At 35.9% G+C, this 25890-nt stretch overlaps 1 protein-coding gene across 2 annotated transcripts in view; it reads left to right on the forward strand.

Annotated features, from left to right (window-relative positions):
* Positions 1-25890, forward strand: part of NEGR1 (neuronal growth regulator 1) — a 930734-nt gene that overhangs the window by 719818 nt on the left and 185026 nt on the right. For both annotated transcript variants that reach the window (XM_032297093.1, XM_032297094.1), the window contains exons 5-6: positions 4045-4165; positions 21106-21257. In XM_032297093.1, coding sequence (XP_032152984.1) covers positions 4045-4165; positions 21106-21257 — 273 coding nt within the window. The remainder of the gene's footprint in view (positions 1-4044; positions 4166-21105; positions 21258-25890) is intronic.

Below are 25890 nucleotides of genomic sequence, written 5' to 3' on the forward strand. Positions count from 1 at the left end.
CTACACACTGGGGTCAGTTGGGGGGAAATAGGGGAGGGACGGTGGGGGGTGGGAAGCTGGGGAGAGATAGCAAGGGGAGAAATGCCAGATGTAGGTGATGGGGAGGAAGGCAGCAAATCATACTGCCACATGTGTTCCTATGCAACAATTTTGCATGTTCTTCACATGTACCCCAAAACGTAAAATGCAATAAAATAAATAAAAGGGAAAAAAAAAAGAATAAATAAATGGATGAATCCTTTTCTTTTTAAACAAGTTATTTCCAAAAGATGCACAATAATATGAATATGTAATAAGAATTTTTATGTCTCTAAGTAAAATCAATAAAGGCTTTCGGTTCAAGTTTATAATTTTAGCCACATCTGCATGGGAGTCTTCTCTCTATATTGATTACTCTACAACACTTGGACTCTTAACTCTGTACCTTGCAAAATGCTCTTAGGACTTTTTCTTAGGCATATTATTAATGTTACTAATTTTTATTGATTCTTATCCATATTTCCATGTGACAATTTAAGTATCTTCCCATTTTCAGTGTTTGTCCTAGCAGCCCAGGAAGCCCTAGATAACAGGATCATGTCCCTTTAACTTGTGTGGTAAGACACCCAGTGCTGAGCCATATGTGCACTGTACTGCATAAAAACCTTTTAATGATGAATTCGATTTTGATTTCAGCTCATTACGCTTGGGTTTTCAGGCAATGTTCCGGATTTCATGCTTTTGTCCATAATGAGTCATGGTCCCCTTGACAAACAAGAGAGTAATTGAACTAACCAGGTTATCAATAGAAGCTTGTGATGGTCTCCTGTTGCATATGGTTATTTTATCTTCAATAATAGTTAGATGTCATAAAAGATTAACAACCTGTTTGTGTGACTGGGAAAGAGAGATGAAAGCCTGGGAGAACAATAGTGAAAATACAATCTTACCTGTACCTGTCATGAGCAAAACAGTGTCATAATAATTGACAAGAACATGGAGCTTTACTTATAGATTTTTAAATATATTTCATTAGCTTTTATAGGTGACATGAAACTTTGTCTAACAAAATAATTTTTAAATTATTAAATGATTTCTTGTATTGTGGTTGTGAATATACATATATATGTGTGTGTGTATATGTATATATATGTATATACACATATATATGTGTGTGTATATATATATATACACACACACATTCACACACATATATATGTAAACATGTATATATAAGGTTACATATATACATAAATGTACATTATAAAGGTCAAAACATACATATATTTTATACATATTATATACAATTGGGTGTGTGCATGTGTATATGTATGTATCTATATTACCCTGTAACATTTCTCATGCAAATATTATTTCATTATTTTTCACCAACTTATTAGCAAGTACTAAAATATTTTCCTTACAATTTTTTTCTAGAACTATAAATAATAAGAATAAAAACACCACAGAGAAATAGAGGTGCAATAATTTCAAAAAGAAGTATCACCCTTAACAGAAAACGATGTGTTTAGTAGGGTATTTTTTTAAATGAAAAGCAGTGTTCCACTGTAAGAATATTTATAGTTTTCACATATTGAAATATTCACTGACTATTGAAAAACATTAAACTCTGTACTTTTTAATTGCTTTCCAAAGAAACCCCAAATATATCCAGAGTGCACGCTTAGACCATATTTCTGAATGAACTAGCATTTGTATCTTCAAGATTCTAGTTGTTGAATAATTTTCTATAGTGCTGTTTGAAATATGAATTATAGTATGTTAACTTGGTAGAAAAGGAAATATTTATGAAAAGACACATGCATACAACTCCTAATGTTTACCTTCAAAATAATAATAATCATTATTATTATTATTTATTGGGTGTGTGCCTGTGTAATAATAATAATAATTATTATTATTATTATTATTATTATGAGATGGAGTTTCACTCTTGTTGCCCAGGCTAGAATGCAATGGCGTGGTCTCAGTTCACAGCAACCTCTACCCTCCCAGGTTAAAGTGATTCTCCTGCTTCAGCCTCCCAAGTAGCTGGGATTATAGGTGCCCACAACCATATCTGGCTAATTTTTGTATTTTTAGTAGAGACAAAGTTTCACCATGTTGGTCAGCCTGGTCTTGAACTCCTGACCTCAGGTGATCTACCCACCCAAAGTGCTAAAATTACAGGTCTGAGCCACCATGCCCAGCACCCTCCAAAATTCTTCTACTTACAGTCCTTTTCATCTCAGTCAATAACCTTCTAGCTACTTAAGCCAAATTAAATCACCCTTGACTCCTCTTTTTTTCTCTATCTCCCTTCAGTCCGTCTAGAAATCTTATCAGCTCCAACTTCACAGTAGACACCAAACCCAATAACTTTCCACCACTTCCACTGCTACCCAGCCTGGTATGAGCCACCCACCTTCATTTGCTTTGCTTACTGGATTCCCTACTTTTTCCTGTGACTTTTATCCTAGCCTCACTATGGTCTTTTCTCAGCATAGCAGCCAGTCATCTTTTCAAAAAACTGATCAAATTTTGTCTCTACTCTGCAGGGCTTCATTTGTCTTAGAATAAAAGTCAGTTCCTTGAAATGACCCGAGAGGTCCCACCCAATCTTCCATCCTTTGTTTCTCTTTGTACCTATTTCCTGCTTCTCTCCTTCTTTCGCTTTGTGTCGGCCACACCAATCCTGCTATTTCTTAAACAAGCTAGGCTAGCTTCAGCCTCAGTGTCTTACTGCAAGCTGTTCCCTCTTCCTACAAGGCTCTGTCTCTAGATATCCACCTAGGTAAATTATTCATTCACATCTAGTCTTTGTGCAAATTTTACCATCTTGAAGAAGTCTACTAAGATTGCCCTATCTGAAATGCAATCCATTTCCTTCTCTGATTCCTCTTACCTTGCAACTATAAGGGGTTTTATTTTTTAACTGTATTGTTTATCACCTTCTACTATGTATTTGTTATATGTATTTAAACTATGTATTTGCTATATTTACTGCTTATAGTCTATCTCCCCATTTGTTACTTCACCTAGAATATAAGCTTCATCACGTCAGGGCAATTAACTGCTTTGTGCTTTGAGAAATGCCTGGCACATGTTGACAGCTCAATAACTATGGGAAATTTTTTTTTTAAAGTTAGCTTTTTAAGCATCACCCTGTGCAAGGCACTGTGTATTGATCTTGGAATATGCAAAGGTGAATCAGATATTTAATCCTGTCTTCAAGGAACTGAAAAGGAAGTCTGGCATACCCATAAATATAGTACATGATACAATACAATACATTTCTACCAATACATGACAGAAAGTCCATGGTATGAGAAATCCGGATACTCAGAGGAGGGAAAACTTTTTCCAGCTAAAGCAATAGCGAAGAACATGGAGACACTGACACCTAAAGTAGATCTTGAATCTGTGAAAAGGGAGAACAACAACATTAAGACAGAAGAAACTACATTAAAAAAATCACTAAATTAATAAAAGCATAGGGAAGAGGCATGGAAAAACACAGAATATTTCAAGAAACCAGACTTTGAGTTAACATGACTGACTTGAATGCCAGATTCTGCAACTAAGTAGCTGTGTGACCTTGACAATTCTTTCAACATCTATGAACTTACATTTGTAAAACTGAGATAATACCCTTAAGCTTAGAGTATTTTTGTGAGGAAATCGAGAACATAAAGCACCTAACCCAGTGACTGGCTCCCTGTGATCACTCAATAGATGAGAGCTATTACTGAAGTAGAGTTGGACTGGAGTACAGATGAAGTGTTACCCTCACCAATGCCATTTTTCCAACAGGAAGCAGGCCAAAATATATTGCATTTACTCTGCATGCCCTGAAAACATTCATCTATTGTTCAACTTGAAAAATGAAGCTGAAAATGACTAGTCTTGTATTTGAAGCATAAAACACTGAAAATGTGATGCATTGGCCTATCAGGCATAAGATTGCTTTGAATGTAGAAGGAATAAAAATATATGTGTGTCATATTTCTGCTGAGGATTATTTTTACTTATCCACTAGTATTTGTTTGTTTGTTTCTTTTACAGTTGCTCCTACTATTCAGGAAATTAAATCTGGCACCGTGACCCCCGGACGCAGTGGCTTGATAAGATGCGAAGGTGCAGGTGTGCCGCCCCCGGCCTTTGAATGGTACAAAGGAGAGAAGAAGTAAGGACTTTGTGATTATTACTGTGTTCTGAGCACTTTGCACTAATGTGGTTGTGTTTCAGATACTTACTTTAGGCAATTTCTTTAACTGGCTTGAATGATTCTCAGCAGCCTCCTCTCCAGGAAGCAAACTGAAGGGGCCCATGTGGGAGGGATGAGTAGCTAATAGCATCCAGAAGAAATGTCCACTTTGGTTTGTATGATCTCAGAAATGCCAGCAAATCCCCCATCACTGATGAGTTTCATTTCTTCCCCTCCTTCCTGGAACAGCACACCATTGCTCTTGCTGGCAACTCAGTTTATTTGGAAAGTAAACCAGCTCTTAAACGACTTGAGCACAGCTTCCACAAGAGCACTTCAAAAGCAATAGGAGTTGCTGTCTTTGCCTAGCTACCTTGATAAGCCTCAACCCTTTCAACTGCCTGATTCTCCCACAAGATAGTTTAACATTTTGTTTTACAGGACACTGTGTTTTAGATATTCTATTACCAGAGACTATAGAGGAGATAAAATACATGCCTAAAGAACTCACCAATGGGATTTTAGCACTGCTCTAAGTTCGACTCTGTATGATTACCCCTTTGAGAAGCCCCAAAAACCTTGGCAGGAGCTACTGAATAAGATGTCAGGAGTCGACAACTTTCTCTTTACTTTCAACCAGTAGGCTCATTCAGACCTCTTCAACTCTGTTATCAAGCCATCAAAAAAGCACAGGACCCCTGTGGATTAACTGGAGGATATAATGCAGAGAAGAGGAAATTAGCTATGGTATATAGATTCTGCTTCAAAACTAGGGAGGGATCTATTCAAGAAAATTCTTGGTTAAACCATATGAAATTGCCACTTTTGAAGTAAAAAAAGTCAAATGTTCGCAATTCTATACTGTGCAACATTTCCATTTTCCTGCTGCTATAAAGAACTGCCCAAGACTGAGTAATTTATAAAAGAGAGAGATTTAATTGACTCACAGTTCCACATGGCTAGGGAGGCCACAGGAAGCTTACAATCATGATGGAAGAGGAAGCAAACATGTCTTTCTTTACTAGGCGTAAAAAGAAGTGCCGAGCAAAAGGGGGAAAAGCCCCTTATAAACCCATCAGATCTTGTGAGAACTCACTCACTTATCACGAGAACAGGATAGGAGAACTACTCCCATGATCTAATCACCTCCCATGGGTCTCTCCCTTAACACATGGGAATTACAATTAAGATTAAATTCAGGATGAGATTTTGGGCGGGAACACATCCAAATATTATTTACTTATGTCATGACTCATAACCGATTGCAGCTAAATATCTGAACAGAAAACTGGTGAAATTATATAAGAACTTAGATATTACCACAAAGGATAAGAATGTATGTGATACAGGCAGTTATTTTTTTTTCTGGATTTGGAATCAAAAGATTTGTGGAAGACTATATCCCTCCTTAAAATCAAACTTAATAATAAGGAAGGCTATCTCCATAACAGTCTCATTTCTTCTAAGTGGTTTTACCTAAAAATTTTTGAGCTATTTTATATTCAACCTCTTCTATAATTTTTGACATTCAATTTTAAATTCTTTTTACTAATTTATATGTTTTACTAATTCTAAATCTGCCTCTTTGTAGCTTGGTGGAAGACTCCATATTTTTATGTACTGAGAATTAGATAAACTGTTCTGTGGTCACTCTCATTTCACTCTACAAGATCATATATCTGCCAATATAACCTTTCTCAGATTTTGATAGCCCAGGTTGAGAAGTTTCAGTTTGTAATTATCTATATGGACAAATATCCAGAAAAGTGGTTGTCAATCCTTTGTAAATTATAGAAGTCATAGTTCATGTACAGTCTTATTTGGAAGCCCAAGAAGTGTATTTATGAACACAGCACTTCTCTGTTAGATGCTGGTTAAATGGCACCTCAATTCTACCTGCTCACAGCCTTCCTCTAAATTAGGACATCATTGCAGGAGTCCCCCAGATCGCTGGTTCTCTAAAAAACACTGTATAAATAACACTCACAGACTATTTTACATACCTTTCAAAGTCATTTTTAATTTGTGTCATTAATTTCTTAAAAGCTACCAATCAGAGCTCCTTTGTTAAAGGCCATTTTATTTCCAATGCTTTGTGAAGCAATGTCCTGGATTTTCTTTTCTGCTCTCTCTTTTTCTCTTTTCTAAATTCAGCAACCATTGTCAAAAAAAAAAAAAAAAAAAAAAAAAAAAGCTACAATAATCCTCAGCCCACTTTCTTGGCCTATAGTAAATATAGGAAAGGACCAATTGGTGCCCACAATCATAGCTTCAGTAATTATTTTTTCCTGCTGTACAGATGGACTACAGCTTTTATTAGATTTTCAAAGGAGTTCAGAACCATTTGCTAAAAAGAAAAAGGTAGATTGATTCTCCCCAATCAATGTCCTCCCCAACACACACACCTAGAAAAATGCAGCTGTGAAAATAAAATGCACGTGTGAAAGGCAAACATATTTTCAGTTCAGAGTGAAACATACATTTATCATCTTTAGGGTTACATTTCAGGAAATACTCAAATTCTCAAATATCATGGTAATGAATAATTTCCTTTCAAAACTAAAGTAAAGCAAAGTTTAGCATATGCAGGGAGTAGGAAAGCGAGGATTCTGGTTGCTGAATGGGTGCATTCACTACGTAGATTCACCATAAAGGCCCAGGCCATTCAATTATTTATCTCATCAAAATAAAAAGCTATCTATTTAGCCAACGCCTACTTGACAGGTAGTGTTCTAAGTTGCTAATATTTACCCATTTTACTCTTATAACAAACCTGTAAGGTAAATATTATTATTCTTAACTTTTGCCTGAGGAAACCAAAGCATAGAACGCTTTTAAGTAATTTGCACAAGTTCATACAGTTTATGGCAGACCTGGGATTTAAACCCAGGAACTCTTACAAATCGTCATGCAGAGTCCAAGGGTTTAACCCCTATACTATGGCACCTAGTGTAGGTCAAGGCCTTTGAGAGTCTATCAAAACTAATTTGAAATGTCAATGTGAAATACCAAGGGTAAAAGCATTTCAGGTTGTTTATGGATTTGCAAAATAAGAAACTGCACATACACTCACTTATAATTTCTGAATTTATTTAGTCAACGACACAGAAAAATGGAGTCATGAGTAACACAGCAGAAACAGATACAGCATATTTCTTAGTTGTCTTCTTGACCTCTGAGGTCTTTAGGAACATGAAGCTGTCAGAGACCCTATCAGAGAGGAATAGAGTTTATATCTGCAAGATCTAGAGTTTTGTTTCCTAGAGATCTTTTATGCTTTGGGGCTTACATAAATACTCAGAACTAACTTATACAACTGCTTTACTTGTAGGTAAGGAATGTTTATAAATATTCATTTCCCTTAAATCAAGATCTTCAATGCCAGCTCTTCATCAAGATAAACATAAACAAGTAAACACAAACAAAAAACAGAGGCAGTGCCTGAACATCCGTAGCCCTATCTCTGCCAGCAGTTCTTCAACATCCTGTAAAGTCCATTTCTGTCTGCTGAGAGCAATCAGTTTTAAACCCTTAAAAGAAAGACTCTAAAATTAAGCACAATTTAAAGAAAAGAAAGAAACGTATGCTTACTGAGGAAAAAACACTTTCCAAGTTCTTTGAATTCTTTTATCTCATTTATTCCTCAGACCTCTGTGAGATAACATTATCATCAGTTTACTGATGACAAAACTGAGACACAAGAGACTAACCTGAAGAGCACTCAGTTTTAAGTCACCATCAAGACATTTTAGATGTGATAACCTCTCAGCCCATGTTCTTCCCCTCGTATCTGATGCCATTATGAGTTATCTATTGCTAAGTAACAAATTAACCAAAAACTTGGCAGCTAAAACCAATAAGCATTTACTATCTCAAGCAGCTTCTGTGGGTCAGGAATCCGGGAGCAGTTTGGCTGGATGATTATCACTCAGAGTCTCTCATAAGATTGCAGTCAAGATGTCAACTGGTGCTGGTCATCTGAAGGCTTGACTGGGGCTGGAGAATCTGCTTCTGAGATGACTGACGCACATGCCCAGCAAGTAGTTCTTGTTATTGGCAGATGGACTCAGTTAACTGCCACATGGATGTCATCACAGGCAACGAGCTTCATTCAGTATTAGGGAGTCAGGAGAGAGTTAAATAGAAGCTGCCATATCTTTTATAACCTAGTTTCAGAAGCCATGTTCTGTCATATCTGTAATATGTTATTGGTCACATGGGGCAACCTTATTCAATGTGCTTACATGTCATCAAAGACATTTGGTTAATGGTACTATGGATGCCCTGAAATTGTCAATGTGATGGGGACAGCACAGGAATACGGATATCATCTGATACCGTCTTCAGAGATGGCTCCTACACTGTCTCGCTCACGTGTTATCTAAATATTTTTTATATTAGAAATATTAGTAATTTAGCTTTTAGTTTATTCTACCACAAGACTGGCTAATGTTACATACTAGTTATTAAAATATTACCTCTTAGGATAAGATAGTCATTTTTTTTTTTTTTTTTTTGAGACGGAGTTTCGCTCTTGTTACCCAGGCTGGAGTGCAATGGCGCGATCTCGGCTCACCGCAACCTCCGCCTCCTGGGTTCAGGCAATTCTCCTGCCTCAGCCTCCTGAGTAGCTGGGATTGCAGACACGCGCCACCATGCCCAGCTAATTTTTTGTAGTTTTAGTAGAGACGGGGTTTCACCATGTTGACCAGGATGGTCTCGATCTCGACCTCGTGATCCACCCGCCTCGGCCTCCCAAAGTGCTGGGATTACAGGCTTGAGCCACCGCGCCCGGCCCGACAGTCATTTTTTAACATCATAGTTTCTTTCAGCACACCTGGAATGAAGAGTATCAATGGGCTTAATTTTACTCTGTATTTATTTAAGTCTTGGGAAAATTAGAGTTACACAGAGAGCTAAGTATTTAAGCTTTTTTCCTTAATAATATAGGATGTTGTTAAGAAGAAATATACTCTATATACATATGTAGTGAAAAGGCAATTTCAGAACATCCAAAGTATCATTAAGCAAATGTTTCTGATGATATGAAATTCAATTAATCTTTTGTTTGAGAATAGTACATTCCTTTAGGATTAAGGCTAAAAACATAAATTGTAATACACTGGCATTTCAATAGGTATTGCAAAAACATGAATCTGTATTACTTTGTGAAGACGATATTGTCATCTTGTAGATAATAATTTTGTTATTTTGCTTGCACCATTGAATTCCCTCCTCTTTTTCTAGATTACCTCAAATCCAAGGCTGAGGTCTAGAAATACATGCTTTTTTATTTCTCATGACCATTTTAACTAGTCCAGGCTTTTAGGCAACTGATACATTAGCTTGAGTCATTCCACAATGTATACATATATAAAAGCACCACATTATACCCTATAAATATGTAAAATTATTATTTTAATATTAAAAATAAAATATTAAATAAACACATAGGTTTTAAAAATTGTATTTTACTTACTTTGCCTGTTTTTAGGCAAAGGGCTAATTGTAGAAATGCTTTTTTGGAATTTTTTAGTTACAACAGTATTTCTTTCCTATTTCTCCACCGTAATATAAGATAGGAATGAAAAAGTTGCAAATGAGGTAAATATAAATTACTCCCATGAATGAAAAAGAAGTATACGATAAAATGTTAAAATTATCATTCTGTGTTAGATTAAAAGCTGTGTACTTAAAAAAATGGAATGTCTTGCATTTGGCAGTGTGGGGCCTATAAAATCTTGTCTTTTAAGCAACATATTTCAAATTTAGCCTATTTACTTTTAAATCATTCTTTATAACACTGCTATAGAAAAAAAATGTAATGATCATTATCACTTTGCCTTGGTGAGAAGGGTTAGTTATCTATGTGTATAAAATATGCCTGCATAGACACACACAAAATGTATGCAGTTACCAGTGAATAGACAGGAAAATACCTACAGTCAACCATGGAGAGTATATCATGTTCACTTTACACAGAGGCATGGTGACCTTTTTCAGTCAGGTTAATATTAAATTTCACTTTATATAATGATTATTTTTCATTCCTGATTTTACAGTGATAACATGAACTTGAGAAATCATAATAAAGAGGAATGACTATTCCTCCCCTCTTTTCTGTTCTAAATATTTACTACCTGAGTGTCTAAGCAGGCTATAAGTTTTATTTGAGTATTCACTTTGCTGCAGGACTGTGGAAGAGATGGTCTTTTCCTCTTCTTAAATTTTTGAGGACACCAGTGAAATGAGTTAAATTTTTTTTGAATGTAGGAAAATTTTGATTCCCCTTTCTTTGCTGTTTTTATGCAATTTGTTTATGTCAAAATTATGAATACATTACACTTGTATAACACATTATAATTTTCAAGCCTTTATTATATGTGGTAGCTTTGCAAAATGTTTACATTGTTTCACTTACGTAGACTTAATTTTTAAGCATGGGGTGCTAGGAGAGAGAGAGGAAGCAAGAAAAAGATAAACACATATAGTTAAGTGGCATGACTTTCTACTCTACTGCTTCAAAAATACATACCATGGGAGAAATGTACCTGGCTGCTCCTTCAATTGGTTTTCATTCCCATATACTTCTGACAGTGTGAGCATCTCTCTATTTTTAATGAGGTTTTATGTTGAAAATGTGTGTTTAAAGTAACATGGCTCTGAAACAAAGCCAGCTACTTTATCTAGTGCTCACACATCAACAGTGATGCAAAGCAGGGGTCAGCAACATTTTTAAAAACATGTATTCCTGTGAGTAAAATCTAAAATTTAGCAAAAACTAACAAAATATGCATACTGATTTTTACTTAAGGTTATGTATTTTTGAACTGGTGTATTCATGCATTAAATGACCTGAGAAAGAGAACATTTTAAAAATGAGATAAATGGACCTTCTGTTATTTTTTTCTCACATTCCAACAAGTCATTTATTTCTACTTTAAGATATTTGCTTTCCATTTTGGAAACTGTCTTAAAGTATGGTAGTTTGAAACAAGGAAGTTTAAGGAATTTTCAAGAGCAATTTTAAGGACATGTATCTCTACCTTATATGCTAACTTTGCAATCTTGTAACATATTTTACAACTCACTACATATTATCTTACTCATTCTGTGTATAATTCTAACCAGATTACATATGATAATAAAAACTGTATTTTTTGAAGGTGAAATGACTTAAAGGGAAGTACAGACCTAATTTCCAGACTTCTATGTCAGGATATCTCTCTTCCAGATTTTACATTACAACTTTGATTATTCAGAAGGGACTAGAAGTACAGTCTGTTTCTCTTTTGCTTTCATGTTATCATTCACAAGGTGATTCTTACCAAAGTAGGCAGTTATATGTTTTAATTTAGAAGTGTACTAGAAATAACTTCATTACCATTTCAGGTTAAAAGTGATCTTCTCTTCTAACTTGAGATTTTACTTCTTCATTCACCTGTGAGATAATTTGAAAAATTTCACTTCTTCAAATCTCTAAAGCTTGAGATTTTACTTCTTCATTCACCTGTGAGATAATTTGAAAAGGAAATAAAAACTCCTGAATTGAAGAAACTTGCATTTCTAGTGTTATCTCATTATTCTATTACACTATGTCATGTTATGTTTTTTATTATCATTTCATTTGATGATATTTTAATAACAATGTGCTATCAGTACAACTGTCATCACCTTTGTGATGACTTTAACATTCAAGACCAGAGTTGTAAATAAATATATGAAATAACTGAAAGCATTTCAACTACTGGGAACTGAAGAGTACATGCCCATGTGAGGTACCAATACATATTATTACAGTGAAAACTTTGGGTCAAACAAAAATGAAACGGGGCCACCTCCAGTTTGCATCCTGTGCAAAATGTAGAATTACATTTTGATTTTATGACAAATTCTACACAATTAGAGTGTAGAATTTGTCATAAAAATCAACAAAATGAAATAAACACTAAGAAAATTTTCAGGGAACCTGAAGTGAAGTCCTGTGAAAGTACACAGTAAGAGCCCATTCAACTCAAATCTGAGGCTTATAGAATTCTTCTTAAGGGCAAATGTAGCTTTTTTGCTGTATGCCAAGGGATGAACAGCACTTCCAAACATTGCAAGAAGTTAAGAATAATCATGGGCAAGAGAAGAACATGATCAATGTCATGTAAGCATTACGCAGAAGGTTTTTAAGTGTCATGGTGTGCAGGATATGAAATCACGTATAACAGGAGTTAGGGCTAGAAGGTCACCTTAGGGTGGGACTTGGAGGGTCTTAAATAATACAAGGCATTTGGACTGGATTTCAGAGGTGTTGGGAAGCCATTGAAGGGATTTTCAAGAGTAGTAAAACAATTTAGTCTCCTTTTTGTGTATAGCAGTAGCTTAGCTAAATTTATTTATTTATTTTAGATTCAGCAGGTACATGTGCAGGGCTGTTATATGGGTATATTGCATAATGGTGAGGTTTGGATTTCTAGGGTACCCAACACTAAAAAGTGAACATTGTATTCAGTAAGTAATTTTTCAATCCTCACTTGTCTCCCACCCTCCCCACTTTTGGAATCCTTGGTGTCTGTTGTTTCCATTTTTATGTCCGTGTGTACCCATGTCTTAGCTCCCACTTATACGTGCGAACATGCAATATTTGATTTTCTATTTCTGGGCTATTTCACTTAGCATATTGGCCTCTGACTCCATCCTTGTCACTGCAAAGAACATGATTTTCTTTTATATGGCTGCATAGTATTTCATTGAACATATGTGCCACACTTTCTTTATCCAATCAACCATTGATGGATGCTTAGGTTGATTGCATGACTTTGCTATTGTGAATACTGCTGTGATAAACATACAAGTGCCAGTGACTTTTTTAATATAATGATTTGTTTTCCTTTGGTAGTGGAATTGCTGGGCCAAATAGTAGCTCTGTTTTTAGTTATTTGAGACATCTCCATAGCGTTTTCCGTGGAAGTTGAACTAATTTACGTTTCTACCCACGATGTACAAGCATACCCTCTTCTCAACATCCACACCAACATCTGTTGTTTTTGACTTTTTTATAATAGCCATTCTGACTGGTGTGAGATGGTATCTCATTACGGTTTTAATTTTCGTTTCTCTGATGATTAGTGAAGCTGAGCCTTTTCTGTATGCTTGTTGGCAGCTTGTATGTCTCACAAAATATTTCTTAGAGTAGTTGGGAGAAATAGATGGGAAAGTTAAAATATGGCTTAGAGTATTGGATATGCAGTTAAAAAGCGAGAAAGATGAAAGGCAATATTTGCATGTTTCATTGACCAATTGGATACAAGGATAGGAAAATTTGAATGTAATTCTGTGTTTTCTGTCTGGACAACAAGGTAAAGAGTGAACCCACTGGTTGAGGCTGGAACACAGGGAAAAAAGTTTGGGCGGGACCACAATTTTTAAAATTCATAATGATCTTTCTAAAATAAATATTTGATCTTACACTTTATGTATGAAGCCTTTCAGTGTTTCTTCACTGTCCCTGGAATAAAGTCCTTACAACAGAGGGTGGTATCTAGGTTTCTTCACATTCTGTCTCCTGTATTCCTCTCTGGCTATGAATCTTGCCATTCTACCCACTCACAACAGGAGCTGTAGCCATCCTGAAATATTTCCATTCTCAGACTGTGGTATGAGCTCTCTCTTTCAGGCCTCTTCACATGTTGGCCCTTTGGTTTGTAAGCCCCTTCCACACATACCCATTCCTGGCTGCCTTTGGCTGTCCTTTAGTCTCCATGGGGATGTCACCTTCTCCAGGAAAGCTACTACAATGAGCTTTTTCCTACCTGGGGAGGGAGCTCTTCAAATGTACTTTTTATGGGCTCACATCTAACAAACCACTTATTAAACTCAACTCATTTTACTTTTTCATCTCTCCTGCTACACTCTAATCTACTTGCGAATGAGGATTCTGCTTTGTTCACTATCATGTCCCCAACACTTGCCATGGTATTTGGCATGAATGATACACTGTGTTGGAAGACTGCATTATAGCCTTTTGCTAATTATAAAGTAGAACCATTCTTATTTTAACACTCTTTCAAATTGATGGGAGACTATTAGTACAAATGAATCTTGTCACCTTTTATTGCAGGACATTGTAAACCAAATATATGATGAGAGAATGGAAGCTGATTTCTGTTGCTCAATTCTGGCTTCTCAGGACTTTTTCTTTGTGAATATAGTTTTTGAGAAATAGTTGTGCTGTTATATTATAGGGTAATATTTTACATAAAATCATGGGCATATTGATATTAGAAAAATAGTTCAAGCGGTAGGGAGAAATCCAGTCATAAGCCAGGTTGTCAGGGATACAGGAACTCACAGCAGTCAGGGAGCCTTGATACCTGTACTGTAGCCATTGTTTATTTAATGTAGGGTTAAAAGGAAATATCCTCCCCATGCAAATCAAACTGTCACAAGCAAAGCAGCCCAAAGGTCTCTAATCTAAAACTATTAATTTCATTAAAATTGATAAAGTAAATAAGACATACATTTTAAATAGCTTAATAAAGTCTAGATTCATTAAAGTGTCCTAATACATTATAATAACATTAATTTATTCAAATACACAACTAAAGATAGATACCCCTTGGGGCTAAAACAGTGATGCATGATATTCTTCAGCCTGTTCCTAAGAATACATGATATCATATTGTTTTCAAGCCTTAAGTATCAAGCAGCACAATAAATCAGTAGGTTGCCATAGCAGCATGTTCACATAAATTTTCATTTCTCTCTGGTATGTAGCAGTTCTTGCTCCTCCTCCTCCCTTTCACTCTTTTTTGTTAAATCTGTGAAAAGCTTAGATGAGATTGATGATGCACATGTAATTGATACTGAGTTTGGCACATCTTGAAATCATGATGCCATGATCTTTTCAGTCACTTTCTGAGATCTTTTCTTTAAAAATAATTTCCTGAATGCTCAATATTTAATATCTTTCTGCCAACTGAGAGGAAATGTATCTGTTCTAAGAAACAGACTCTATCACTGAACAATAACACCTATAATAATCCAGTGCCTATTGCATTTGGCATATATGTGCATAAATATTACACATTAAACATTTTTAAAAACATTTTAACATTACACTTTGTGATTGGCTTATTTTTCCCATTTCACAGATGAAAAAACTAAGAATTACAAAAATATAAAAACATAATTCATTCAGACAAGCCATGCAGCAATTACTCTATACCTATTAAATATCCAACACTATAGTACATGCTTAGAATACAATGGATAACAAAATCAACCAGGAACCTTGCCATAACAGACTTATACTCTAATGAGGAAGATGGACATTAATCAAAAATCACACAAATATATGAAAACTTAAAACTGAAATGATGTTAGAAAAGGAAGTATTTGATGTTATTTGAAGCATTTGATTTGGCCAAGTCAAGCAGAACACAATAACCCCATACCATCAGTAGAACTTGAACTTTAGAGAGAATTTTAGAATTACTCTAAATTACTGCATTCTTGTTATGTGGGTAGGTTGCATTTTTCTTCCATTCTTGACTATATTCTGCATATACACTATGAGGAGGGACTTTCTTCCATCTAAATATTTAGAGAACCTAGAGGAAGAAAAACAAATAGTAATTGATGCTGAGTGTGTGTGTGTGTGTGTGTGTGTGTGTGTGTGTGTGTGTGTGTGTTGGAGAGAGTTTGAGCAGGGAAGGAGGAGAGAACCTATTGTATGCTTCACATCTCAGGCTCCAAGAAGCCTGAGAGGCTAACTCTATGGGAATCTGGACACAGCTGTTCTAACAGGCTGCACTGAAAGCCATAACTAAGCCCCAAATAGATAGTCAAGAGGCTTCTGGTCCAGAGATATATCCAAATAGCATTTTTTTGTTTAAATTTTTACCCCATTAGACTCACCTCTTGGATCAAACCTGGCTCTTCCTGGCATAGGTGCCACACACCACCTGGCTGCTTAGCCCTCTTTGTTTTATTCCTTGGCTTGACTCGATTTTCTTGAAGCACTCATGATTTATGATTTGTCTTTCTAAACTTACATATAATATCCTGGTGTCTACTTAGTGATTTGACAGTCAGTTGCTACTTTGGGAGGGTACCAATAGTCAGAGGATCTATATTTAAGTCTTGATTCTTCCACTTATCAAATGGTGCAAGGTAAATTAACCTAATCTTCCTAAACTTCTGTTTTCTCATCTATAAAATGGGACTAATAACACCTACCTTCTAGGATTGCTGTGAAGATTTGTTGATATATACATTTCAAAATGCTTAAATGTTTCCAAGTGTTGATTTTTCACACTCTTAACACCAAACATTATTGTGTACAATGCTGAAAATTTTTAGTGTGAGATTACTTCAGTCATAAATGTATTGAGAACAGATAACATGTTCCACATACAAAAAGCATTGAGAAGATTAGAAATACAGTCTGGTTCAGAGCCCCCTCACACACACACACACACACACACACACACACACACACACACACACACACTGAGACATATACATCAATAAAACTCCATCCTTGACAAAGGATGTGTTGTGGAAGGGACCTGTATGCTATCTTAATATCATGTTCAGATTTTCAGGTAGAGCTAAGGTCCTTGAGATATAAACTATGTCATATTTTTTCCTTTATGGTTCCCAACTCTCCTTGAGCATAGGAGGCATTTAATCATAATTTGATAACCAAATAAAACCTCATTTCTGTTAAGTCTATATAAGAGTTCTACCATCACCCATGACTTTTTCTAAATCTTTCTCTATTATTTTAATTGGAGCTGTATCTTTATTTCACACAACATCTTGGAATTCTACAAGCCTGTAGTCCATTGCTGACAGTAACATTCCTTTTCTTTGTAAATATAACTTATGATTCAAGGGTTAACTTCCCCTACTACCTAATACCAAACTTGATTAATAAGATCATATTAATTTGCCAACTAATATAAAATGCTATATCATGATCATATTCTTTCATAATTCCAGTCTGATAAAAGGTTTATCATTATTTGAGAATGCCTCCTTCACGCTTATTCCAAGTTATTCTAATATTTAAAATGTTGTCTGATATTTCTTAATATGTATTTCATACATTAGCAATGAAGTCTTTCTGTGGCTATTTTCATCTACAGGTTGGTTTCTCTAGCGATAGCTGTTGTTATCCCTGACCTGGAAGGACATGTAGTGAACAATAGTCTTAAAATGTGGATTGAGGCTGGATGTATATATAAAATTAATGAGGTCCAGTGTGGCTGCTCGATTTATTAATATTTTTGCAATCTTAACAATCAGTGCTGATGGCTATGTGGTCAGTTTTTGGGGGTGATGTTGCTGCAGGCTCTTCTGGTCATCCCAGATAACTGCTGCCTGGAGGGAGGTTATGATTGTAAGGTTTGTGTCCATTTTGTGAGTCAGAAATACAAGTATCCCTAGTTATCAGCATCCTTTCCATATGCTGCTTCTGACTGACACCACAAAATACAGGGGATTATTCTAATTCAGAACTAGTGAGTAGGTTGGGCTGTGTCACTTATGAGCTGACAGAATCTGCTAGCAAAGCAAATAGCCTGCAATTCACAGATTTAGGAGGCATTGGCAAAAGCCAGAGGAAGAAGAGGAGTGAGAGTTACGGTTCTCAATGTGGAACAAACTTCTATTGGTGTCAGAGGGTAGAGGACAGCAGGGTCCACAGAAATAGAAGGATCTTATAACCATATTCCCTATAATAAAAAAAACTATGAAGAAAAATGACTAGGTATTTCCATGTAGGCACCATATAGTACTGATCTATGCGAAGAAATGGATGCCACATTTAACTCCTAGCTCCACAGAATTTGTTTCCTCTTTTTTTTGTGGGGGGGGTGGTGGTAGGGCAGGGGTTGGCAGGGACTATATAGCCTAAGTCAATATAAGAATGATTCTTTTAACAGAAATAAATTATAGACAACCATATTAGAATAAATCCATTTCATAAATAAAAACATGTCATCAATTAGAGACCTCTTTTATTATTATTTGGTTTTAGTCAAGGAGTGAATCACATTAGGGTCATACATGCAGGAGCTTCTAGGTGTGACTCAAATTTATATATCCAATAATTAAGGTTATGTTCATATTAGGTCCCTACTGTGACTAAAATACCCTTCTGTTGTAAATACCTGTTTATGTGCTGGATTCTTCTCCTTGGCTCTGACCTTCTCAAGGGCAGAGATCGTTGGTTACCCAGTTTTGTCCCTAATCATTCAGCCAGCATACAGCTCATCTTTGTAGCAATTTAATGAATATTTTCAGAATTGATTTGAATAATTGATAAAGCCCCTCTTCATACCCCAGAACTCTGCAGGAAAATTACAAAAGTACATTCTCTAGAAATATACACCATCTCAGAAGTCACTCTCCCACAAAGTCAGCTTTGCAAAAGTCCTTCTTCCAGCCATCTGCAAATGAAGACAGATTCTTATGTTGTATTTGAGGTGTCAGCACTTCTAAAACTCACAACTACAGAAGAAAGTAAGCTTTAGATTTCTCCAGTAATTTCAGAAAAGTAGCTTTCCCCAGAGGGAAGAAAATTCCCTCAGGGAACATAGTTTTCTTTTTTACTGGCCATAATAACCTGCCTGGCTGATCCGAGTAGCAGGGGTTGGAGCACTAATGCTCCACTCTGGTAAGGATGCACATGGTACTGCTGGCCAGAGGCCCAAAATGGGCCCACACATACAGAGCATGGATACGCTGCATGATTCAGCAACATCTGTGGCTGTGCATTCAGATACATTAAAGGGCAGAGAACTGGAAGCTAATTCACTCAGAAAGACAGCCATAAGGAACATAAGCATATAGTGCCATGGAGTGTCTGAATTTACTTCCTGGAGACTTTTTCCCCTGAGTCTAGCCAGTTGAAGTCCCTGGTTAGTTTCCCTCTCAACTCTTCAGAAGGAAAATAGTCTTGGTTTTGGTCAATGGAGCACAACAGGGATTTAGTAGTCTAGGGAGTTTCTGAGTCCTTTGGAGAATGTATCTATAACAAATATGTGGGCAAATTGATTTGAGTCGTAATGCTGAAGCTTGCAAGGCAAGAAACTGTTTTATTTTTACACAGCGTATATACTGATTAGTTAAAAATAAAGTTGTTAATGTGATGCAGAAAAATATGTAATAATGACTTTGAGAACTTAGCATAAATGTTGATAGGCTTGAAATATGAGACAGAAGAATAAAAGTTGCCATATCCATGATATTTTATGTCCTATTATCTTATGTCAGAGTTGGAGATCATTAAATTTATTGCTCAAGCTAAAGTTTGTTCAGTGTTTATTTAACTCATAGTTTTATTAATCTGATTAAAGTATGTATTTGGGATAAGCCAAATTCCGCTATTACATGAAATATAAGTAATTCCCAGAATAATCAAGTATGACTGCTCATTTTAACCTGCATTTAACTACAGTATATTTCATCCAAATTCAGGTGCAAGCCACATAGTGTAATGCAAAGGAGTTCAAATTAAAGTTTCAGGGGATGCCATTTATTAGCATCTTCATAATTTTAAAAAATACAAAAAACTTGGACACATTAAAGAGAAAAAACTACCATGCCATTTGGACTATCAGTTTGCATAGCCTACGTTGTGATCAGTGCATCTCCTTTGCCATAAACTTGGGGTGGATTATAGAGAAGTTAGTATCAGATTGACATACTCATTGTAGGAAAATTTATATTTAGAGATATAATTTCTTGAAGAGGGCACTGAAGGGGTCTTACCAATGCCTATGTTGGGGGAATATTACCTGGACACCATTGACCTTTATACTATTTCTTATGTACCTAGGATATCACTATTAAGTGCTGTGTAGGATTCAAATATCAGAGAAACCAAGCCGATTTAGCCTTTTCTTTTGAGGAATTTAAAACAATTAGACTTAATTGCTTTTAAAGGACTTGTGTGCATAGAAACTGCTAGAGAGAGTAGTGTAAGAGAAACATACAGAGGAAGAGTTAAGAGTTCCTTAAGTCAAATTAGAAAAAGAGAGACAAGTCTTAGGTCAAACCTACATGAGGAAGGAAGACTCTGACTTGCAGAAATAGAAGATGCAAGAGATAGGCTACAGATTCAGAAAAAGAGTGAAGCAGAAGTAGGTACAACATACCCTAAGAATGGTGCAGCCATGCCAGCCTACTTAAGAGTGAGGGCCTCTGGTGGTAAATCCAGAGGACAATTAGTGTGAACTTAGATACAGCTGAGTCCCATACTGAAGCCCAGAGAGTTTAAAAGACTTTGCCTGGCACATTACTAAAATGTGACAGTGATGTGACTCAACTTTAAATGCTATCCCCAATACTATACGGCTGTCTCTTTCTAGGTTTAATGGAAGTTATGTCTCTATGTTGTACAAGATTAAAGTGGTGTTGACTCTTGCTCAGAACCATCCTATCACAGTTAGAGGATTAACTGTCAAGGGAGTTATCTAACAACATCTGAAATGACCCAGACATACTCTAGCCAGCTTACCTAGAAACCATTAGTTTGTACTTTCAATGGAATCTTTATATTTCTTTCCCTTAAATTCCATCCTGACTTTAATGGATGAGATATTATTGCTGTGGTGTGTTTTATTTCCTAAAATATGTAACAGTGCATAAATAGGACATGTAGCTCTCCAAACTCAGTTTGTTATATAGCACAAATAATCCCACAGGAACAGTCTGCAGCTGACATGCAACCTCACCTCCCCCAAATCTACTAATGTAAGTGATATGTCAATGTAAATTGTACCATTATCACGTTATATGCTAACGTCAGTGTGGTCGAATTGTCTATGGGTTGCCATGACAACCCCAGCTATGGTAAAAAGATAAAAATGAAATGTATTCACAATATATATTTACCTAGAGTTTATTTTGTCTTCTAGGCTCTTCAATGGCCAACAAGGAATTATTATTCAAAATTTTAGCACAAGATCCATTCTCACTGTTACCAATGTGACACAGGAGCACTTCGGCAACTATACTTGTGTGGCTGCCAACAAGCTAGGCACAACCAATGCGAGCCTGCCTCTTAACCGTAAGTAATGCAGTGGTGCCAAAATGCTTCCAGGGGCCTCTGGGCCCCCATCCATCAGTAGAGATAAAACCTATGAATGGAGTATGTTCATTTTAAAACTCAACCTGATGTGACCCGTTCCTTACAGGTGACACATTCCTTACACACGGAAACTTTGCCCCCAAATCAGATAGTTTTCCAAGAATTTTACAATCCCTGTAGAAGTTTACATGTGTATACAAAAATATTAGAGCTGAGAAAGGAAAACATACATAAATAATAAGGCTAACTGAAAAAGTGTCTTTTGGCTTAAGTCAGTAGATTTGGTGAGATTTGGCTTTGTTTTCTGTTTTTTAAAATATATTACATAACCTTGAGGTATCAATTAACATGGCTTATATTTTACTTTTGGTTGGTTTTTATCAGACGTTCATCTTGGAATAGCCAGAATTTCACATGCCATACATAAAATGAAATAGTAAGTAAATGATCGTGGGCAAAGTATATTACCCATATAGATAATATTTTTACTCAAATTTGTATTTTAAAATACAACTTAAGATTTTATTCAAATAAATACCACATTTCTAATGTATCTTACTTCCTAAGGACTAAAAATTAATAAAGAAGCACAAACACAAGGATTGGGTAAATGGATAGAAACCTCCATGAATGTTTCCTCCTACAATTAATTTTACTGCTATTTAGAAGCTGAGTAACCAACAAATTTCTGCAGCCACAAAATATTCTTAATTTTGAAATCAAATATTTTTCAAAATGTTCAAAGAGTATACTGAGAGTACTGAGTATTCTGAAAGTTTACTACAGAGAGTATACTGCATTTTCAGTGCCACAAAGCTGTCTGAATTATCCTTATCTCTTATAGTTAATATGTTATAGTAAGTTGACAAATGTATATTTGTCTTATGATCCTATTATAGTAAGCTATCCCTGAAGAATGCAAATATTGTATAGTTCATCATAGACATCATTTCCATTTTGCAGACATGATAATGGAATATATGGTGTTCCTACAACTTGAAAATATACTGTAGGGCCAGCCGAGGTGGCTCACACCTGTAATCCCAGCACTTTGGGAGGCCAAGGCGGGTGGATCATGAGGTCTGGAGATCCAGACCATCCTGGCTAACTCAGTGAAACCCCATCTCTAGAAAAATACAAAAAATTAGCTGGGCACAGTGGCACACGCCTGTAGTCCCAGCTACTCAGGAGGCTGAGGCAGGAGAATCACTTGAATCCAGGAGGTGGAGGTTGCAGTGAGCCAAGATCATGCCACTGCACTCCGGCCTGGATAACAGAGCAAGTCTCCATCTCAAAATAAATACATATCTATATGTATTCTGTAATAAGTTTCAATGATTTATGAGCTTTAAATTACCATAATTTAAGAACTCTGATGTTAAATAAAAACATATCAGTTATATCACATCTTTTATTATCCTAGCCTAATATTTCATAGTACCCAATTTGAAAGAAAGACATTGATTGTCATGCAATAGATATAGTATAATATGCTTGCTTAAGTTTATTCCATGGGGATGATTTGTTTAGTGAAATTATGAATAATATAAATGATTGAAAATATTATAAAGCAGTCTGAATTCCAATTTAATGTAAATATTGATACTTCTTTGGTATGTTATTAATATTTTAAATGGTTTAAATATTCAAGCACTTAAAAGAATAAATGAATTAACAAGGCAAAGTAAAGAAAAACTTAAGGCTTAATAACATATTAAGTTTTGCTATTTAAATTTCTAAATTACATTCTGATTTTCAAAACTGAAACATTAATGAATGTGAAAAATTAGGGACAAATATCACTTGTGTAAATGTTTGTTTTGTTCTGGCAACCTTAATACAAACGTCTGGAAATAATACACTGCTGAAAAGGCTTCTAAACCGTGGTGCCTTCAGAAGGAACTCTAACCATCTCTTTCTGCCACTGACTTGCTGTATGTTGAGGTGCTACTAAGTACTAATACAATTTGATTAATTTGTTAATAAAGGCACAATGTGGAAATCTGATCTGTAATTATGATCATAGCCCCAGGAGTTTGAAGAAATTTCCATATATTCAGAACCCATTGTATGACCTTCTCTGAAGCTCTTACTGCACTAAGCATTTTTATTTTGTCTTCTCGTTATTTTTTATATATTTTCTATCTTTCCATCAAATTATAACTTATTTAAAAAGACAGGATCAGGCCGGGCATGGTGGCTTATGCCTGTAATCCCAGCCTTTTGTGAGGCCAAGGCGGGCGGATCACGAGGTCAAGAGATCAAGACCATCCTGGCCAACATGGTGAAACCCCGTCTCTACTAAAAATCCCCAACCACAGCTCCTGCTATTTAATAGGAAATTAGTATATCTTTAGTGAATAAATGAATTAAACATTGAATAAATGAATGAATGGATTAATGAATAAATAAATGAGTGAATGAGCTTTAGCTGTAGAATTTGTACTTAGAATTTGTATTGTACTCTACAGGTACAAGACAGTATGACTGTAATTACAAATGATACCTTGTTAACTTACTCTGAAACAGACTCTATTCTAATTTTTTTAAAATATGAACTTGTTCATTTGATTCTCACACAATCCAAAGAGCTATATTCTGTAATTCTTCTCTTCTAGATAAAGAAACTTAGAGAATATAAATGTGGCTGAAGCCAAATGGTTAGTGACAAAGCAAAACCTTAAACCCTGACAACCTGGCTTCTGATTCCAAGCTTTTAACTGCAATGCCTACAACCGTCAAAGCACTAGATGTAGGAAAGAAAAGGATCAGTAGGACTGGAACTCCATCCTGAAGGAGTTCTCAGATGAGTGAGATGTGAGAAACAAGCAAGCAGGTAACTATAATGTAATATGGTCAGTGGTACCATAATGGGGTGGAGAAGATGCTCTTACTGTAGTCTAAAGGGTCATTAAAGAATTTTCAACTAGAGTAGCCAATCCCACTATTTGAATTATAACTAAGGTACAACTCAAAACATCATCTTAGCAATGACTGTGTCATTTTCTGGGACACCACTTTGCAGAGCTCATTCAACAACAATCATATGCACAAAGTATAGTGGCACAAATAAGAGAATGATCAACTCAGTCTCAACGACTCAGAGAAGAATATAGAGGAGATGCCCCTTGAGCTAAAGGTGATTAGGTTGAGCCTGGGTGTGGGAATGGTGATGGAAGAAAGAGAGAGAAGCAAGCACTCTAGTGTGGAACCGCTTATGTAAAGACATGGCAGTATGAAACAATTCAATACATTTGAAGACACTATCGTACTTTAATATGGCTAGAATAAAAGGTAGAAGGAGAGCATTGAGAGATGAGGGTAGACAAGTTGTCAGGGATGAAGATAAGAAGGGTTGAAATGAGTTTGGGCTGTATCTTGGGTTTAGAAAGTTATGGAAGGATTTTAACAAGGGAATGGTACAAACAGATTTGGTTTTCAAAAGACACTCTTAGGCAATGTGGACTGCTAAACCCAGATATTAAACTTTTAATACTAAAGGTAAAATAATAATAACACCAAAAAGAATAGCAGAGGTGAGAGATTGAGAGATAAATAGGAGATAGGCATTAATTACCAAATCTGGCAAGAAAAGGAAAGGAGTTGCAGGGATCTAGATAACTCCCAGTGTTTTGTTGGGGTGAAGTTAACCAGAATAAGAACATAAAAGAAGAGACAGAGGTTTTACATTTTAGGAGGAGTTAGAAATTAAAAGAAAACAATTAGGTTATTTGTAATCATTTTTAGTTCAAGGCAATATCTAGTAGGTAGCTGGGTATAAAGTCCAGAATGGAGACCTAGATTTAAAGTTATCAGAATGGACATGGTAATTTTAACCATGAGAGTAAATCAGACTCCTCATAGAGGCCGTTAGAGTGAAGAGATTACCAAAGACAGAAATCCAAGTAAAATTAGCATCAAGGAGTGACCCTAAAAGAGAAGTATCCTGCAGAAGCAAGCAAATTCAATGTGGATGAAGATGCCTGAGGAGGGTCAGCACTATGGATTGTTGTGAAAGCTGTGAGAGCAACCCATTTTGGCAAGAATGAAGAGTCAGCACTGTCCTGTGCTACATCTAGTCAGGGGACATCTGAAAATTAACCACAGTTTCTGACAATTGGGCAGTTAGTTACTGGTGACCTTTGCCAGAGTAGTTTCTGTGGAAAACTGAGAGTAGAAGCCAGATTTCTTTGAATTAAGGTTAATTACACAGATGAGGAAATAGAGACATGGGTAATAAACTGCTCTTTTTAGAGATTAGGCTATGGAAAGAAGACAAGACTAATGTTATGCCTTGAGGTCTAGCTGCTGGTCTGATCACGATTCCTTTCTGATTAATATGCCAGTGGCTGGGTGTATATCAGTAACTCCCTGACCTGCAAAGATATAACACCCTAGTATTTGATGAACTATACTACAGTGAACTTGCCATGTTTTCTGTTTTTTTTTTTTTTGCCAGTCTCCAACATTTTGAGCTTGTTTGCATTTTTCTCACATCTCTCTTGGGTCCCAGAGAAATAAGCAAAAGTTTTGATTTAACATGGGCCGAGCGTAGTGGCTCATGCCTGTAATCCCAGCATTTAGGAGGCCAAGGCTGGCGGATCACCTGAGG

The sequence above is a fragment of the Sapajus apella genome, unplaced genomic scaffold, assembly GCF_009761245.1.
Source record: "Sapajus apella isolate SASKATOON/1434 unplaced genomic scaffold, GSC_monkey_1.0 scaffold36, whole genome shotgun sequence".
Lineage (NCBI taxonomy): Eukaryota > Metazoa > Chordata > Mammalia > Primates > Cebidae > Sapajus > Sapajus apella.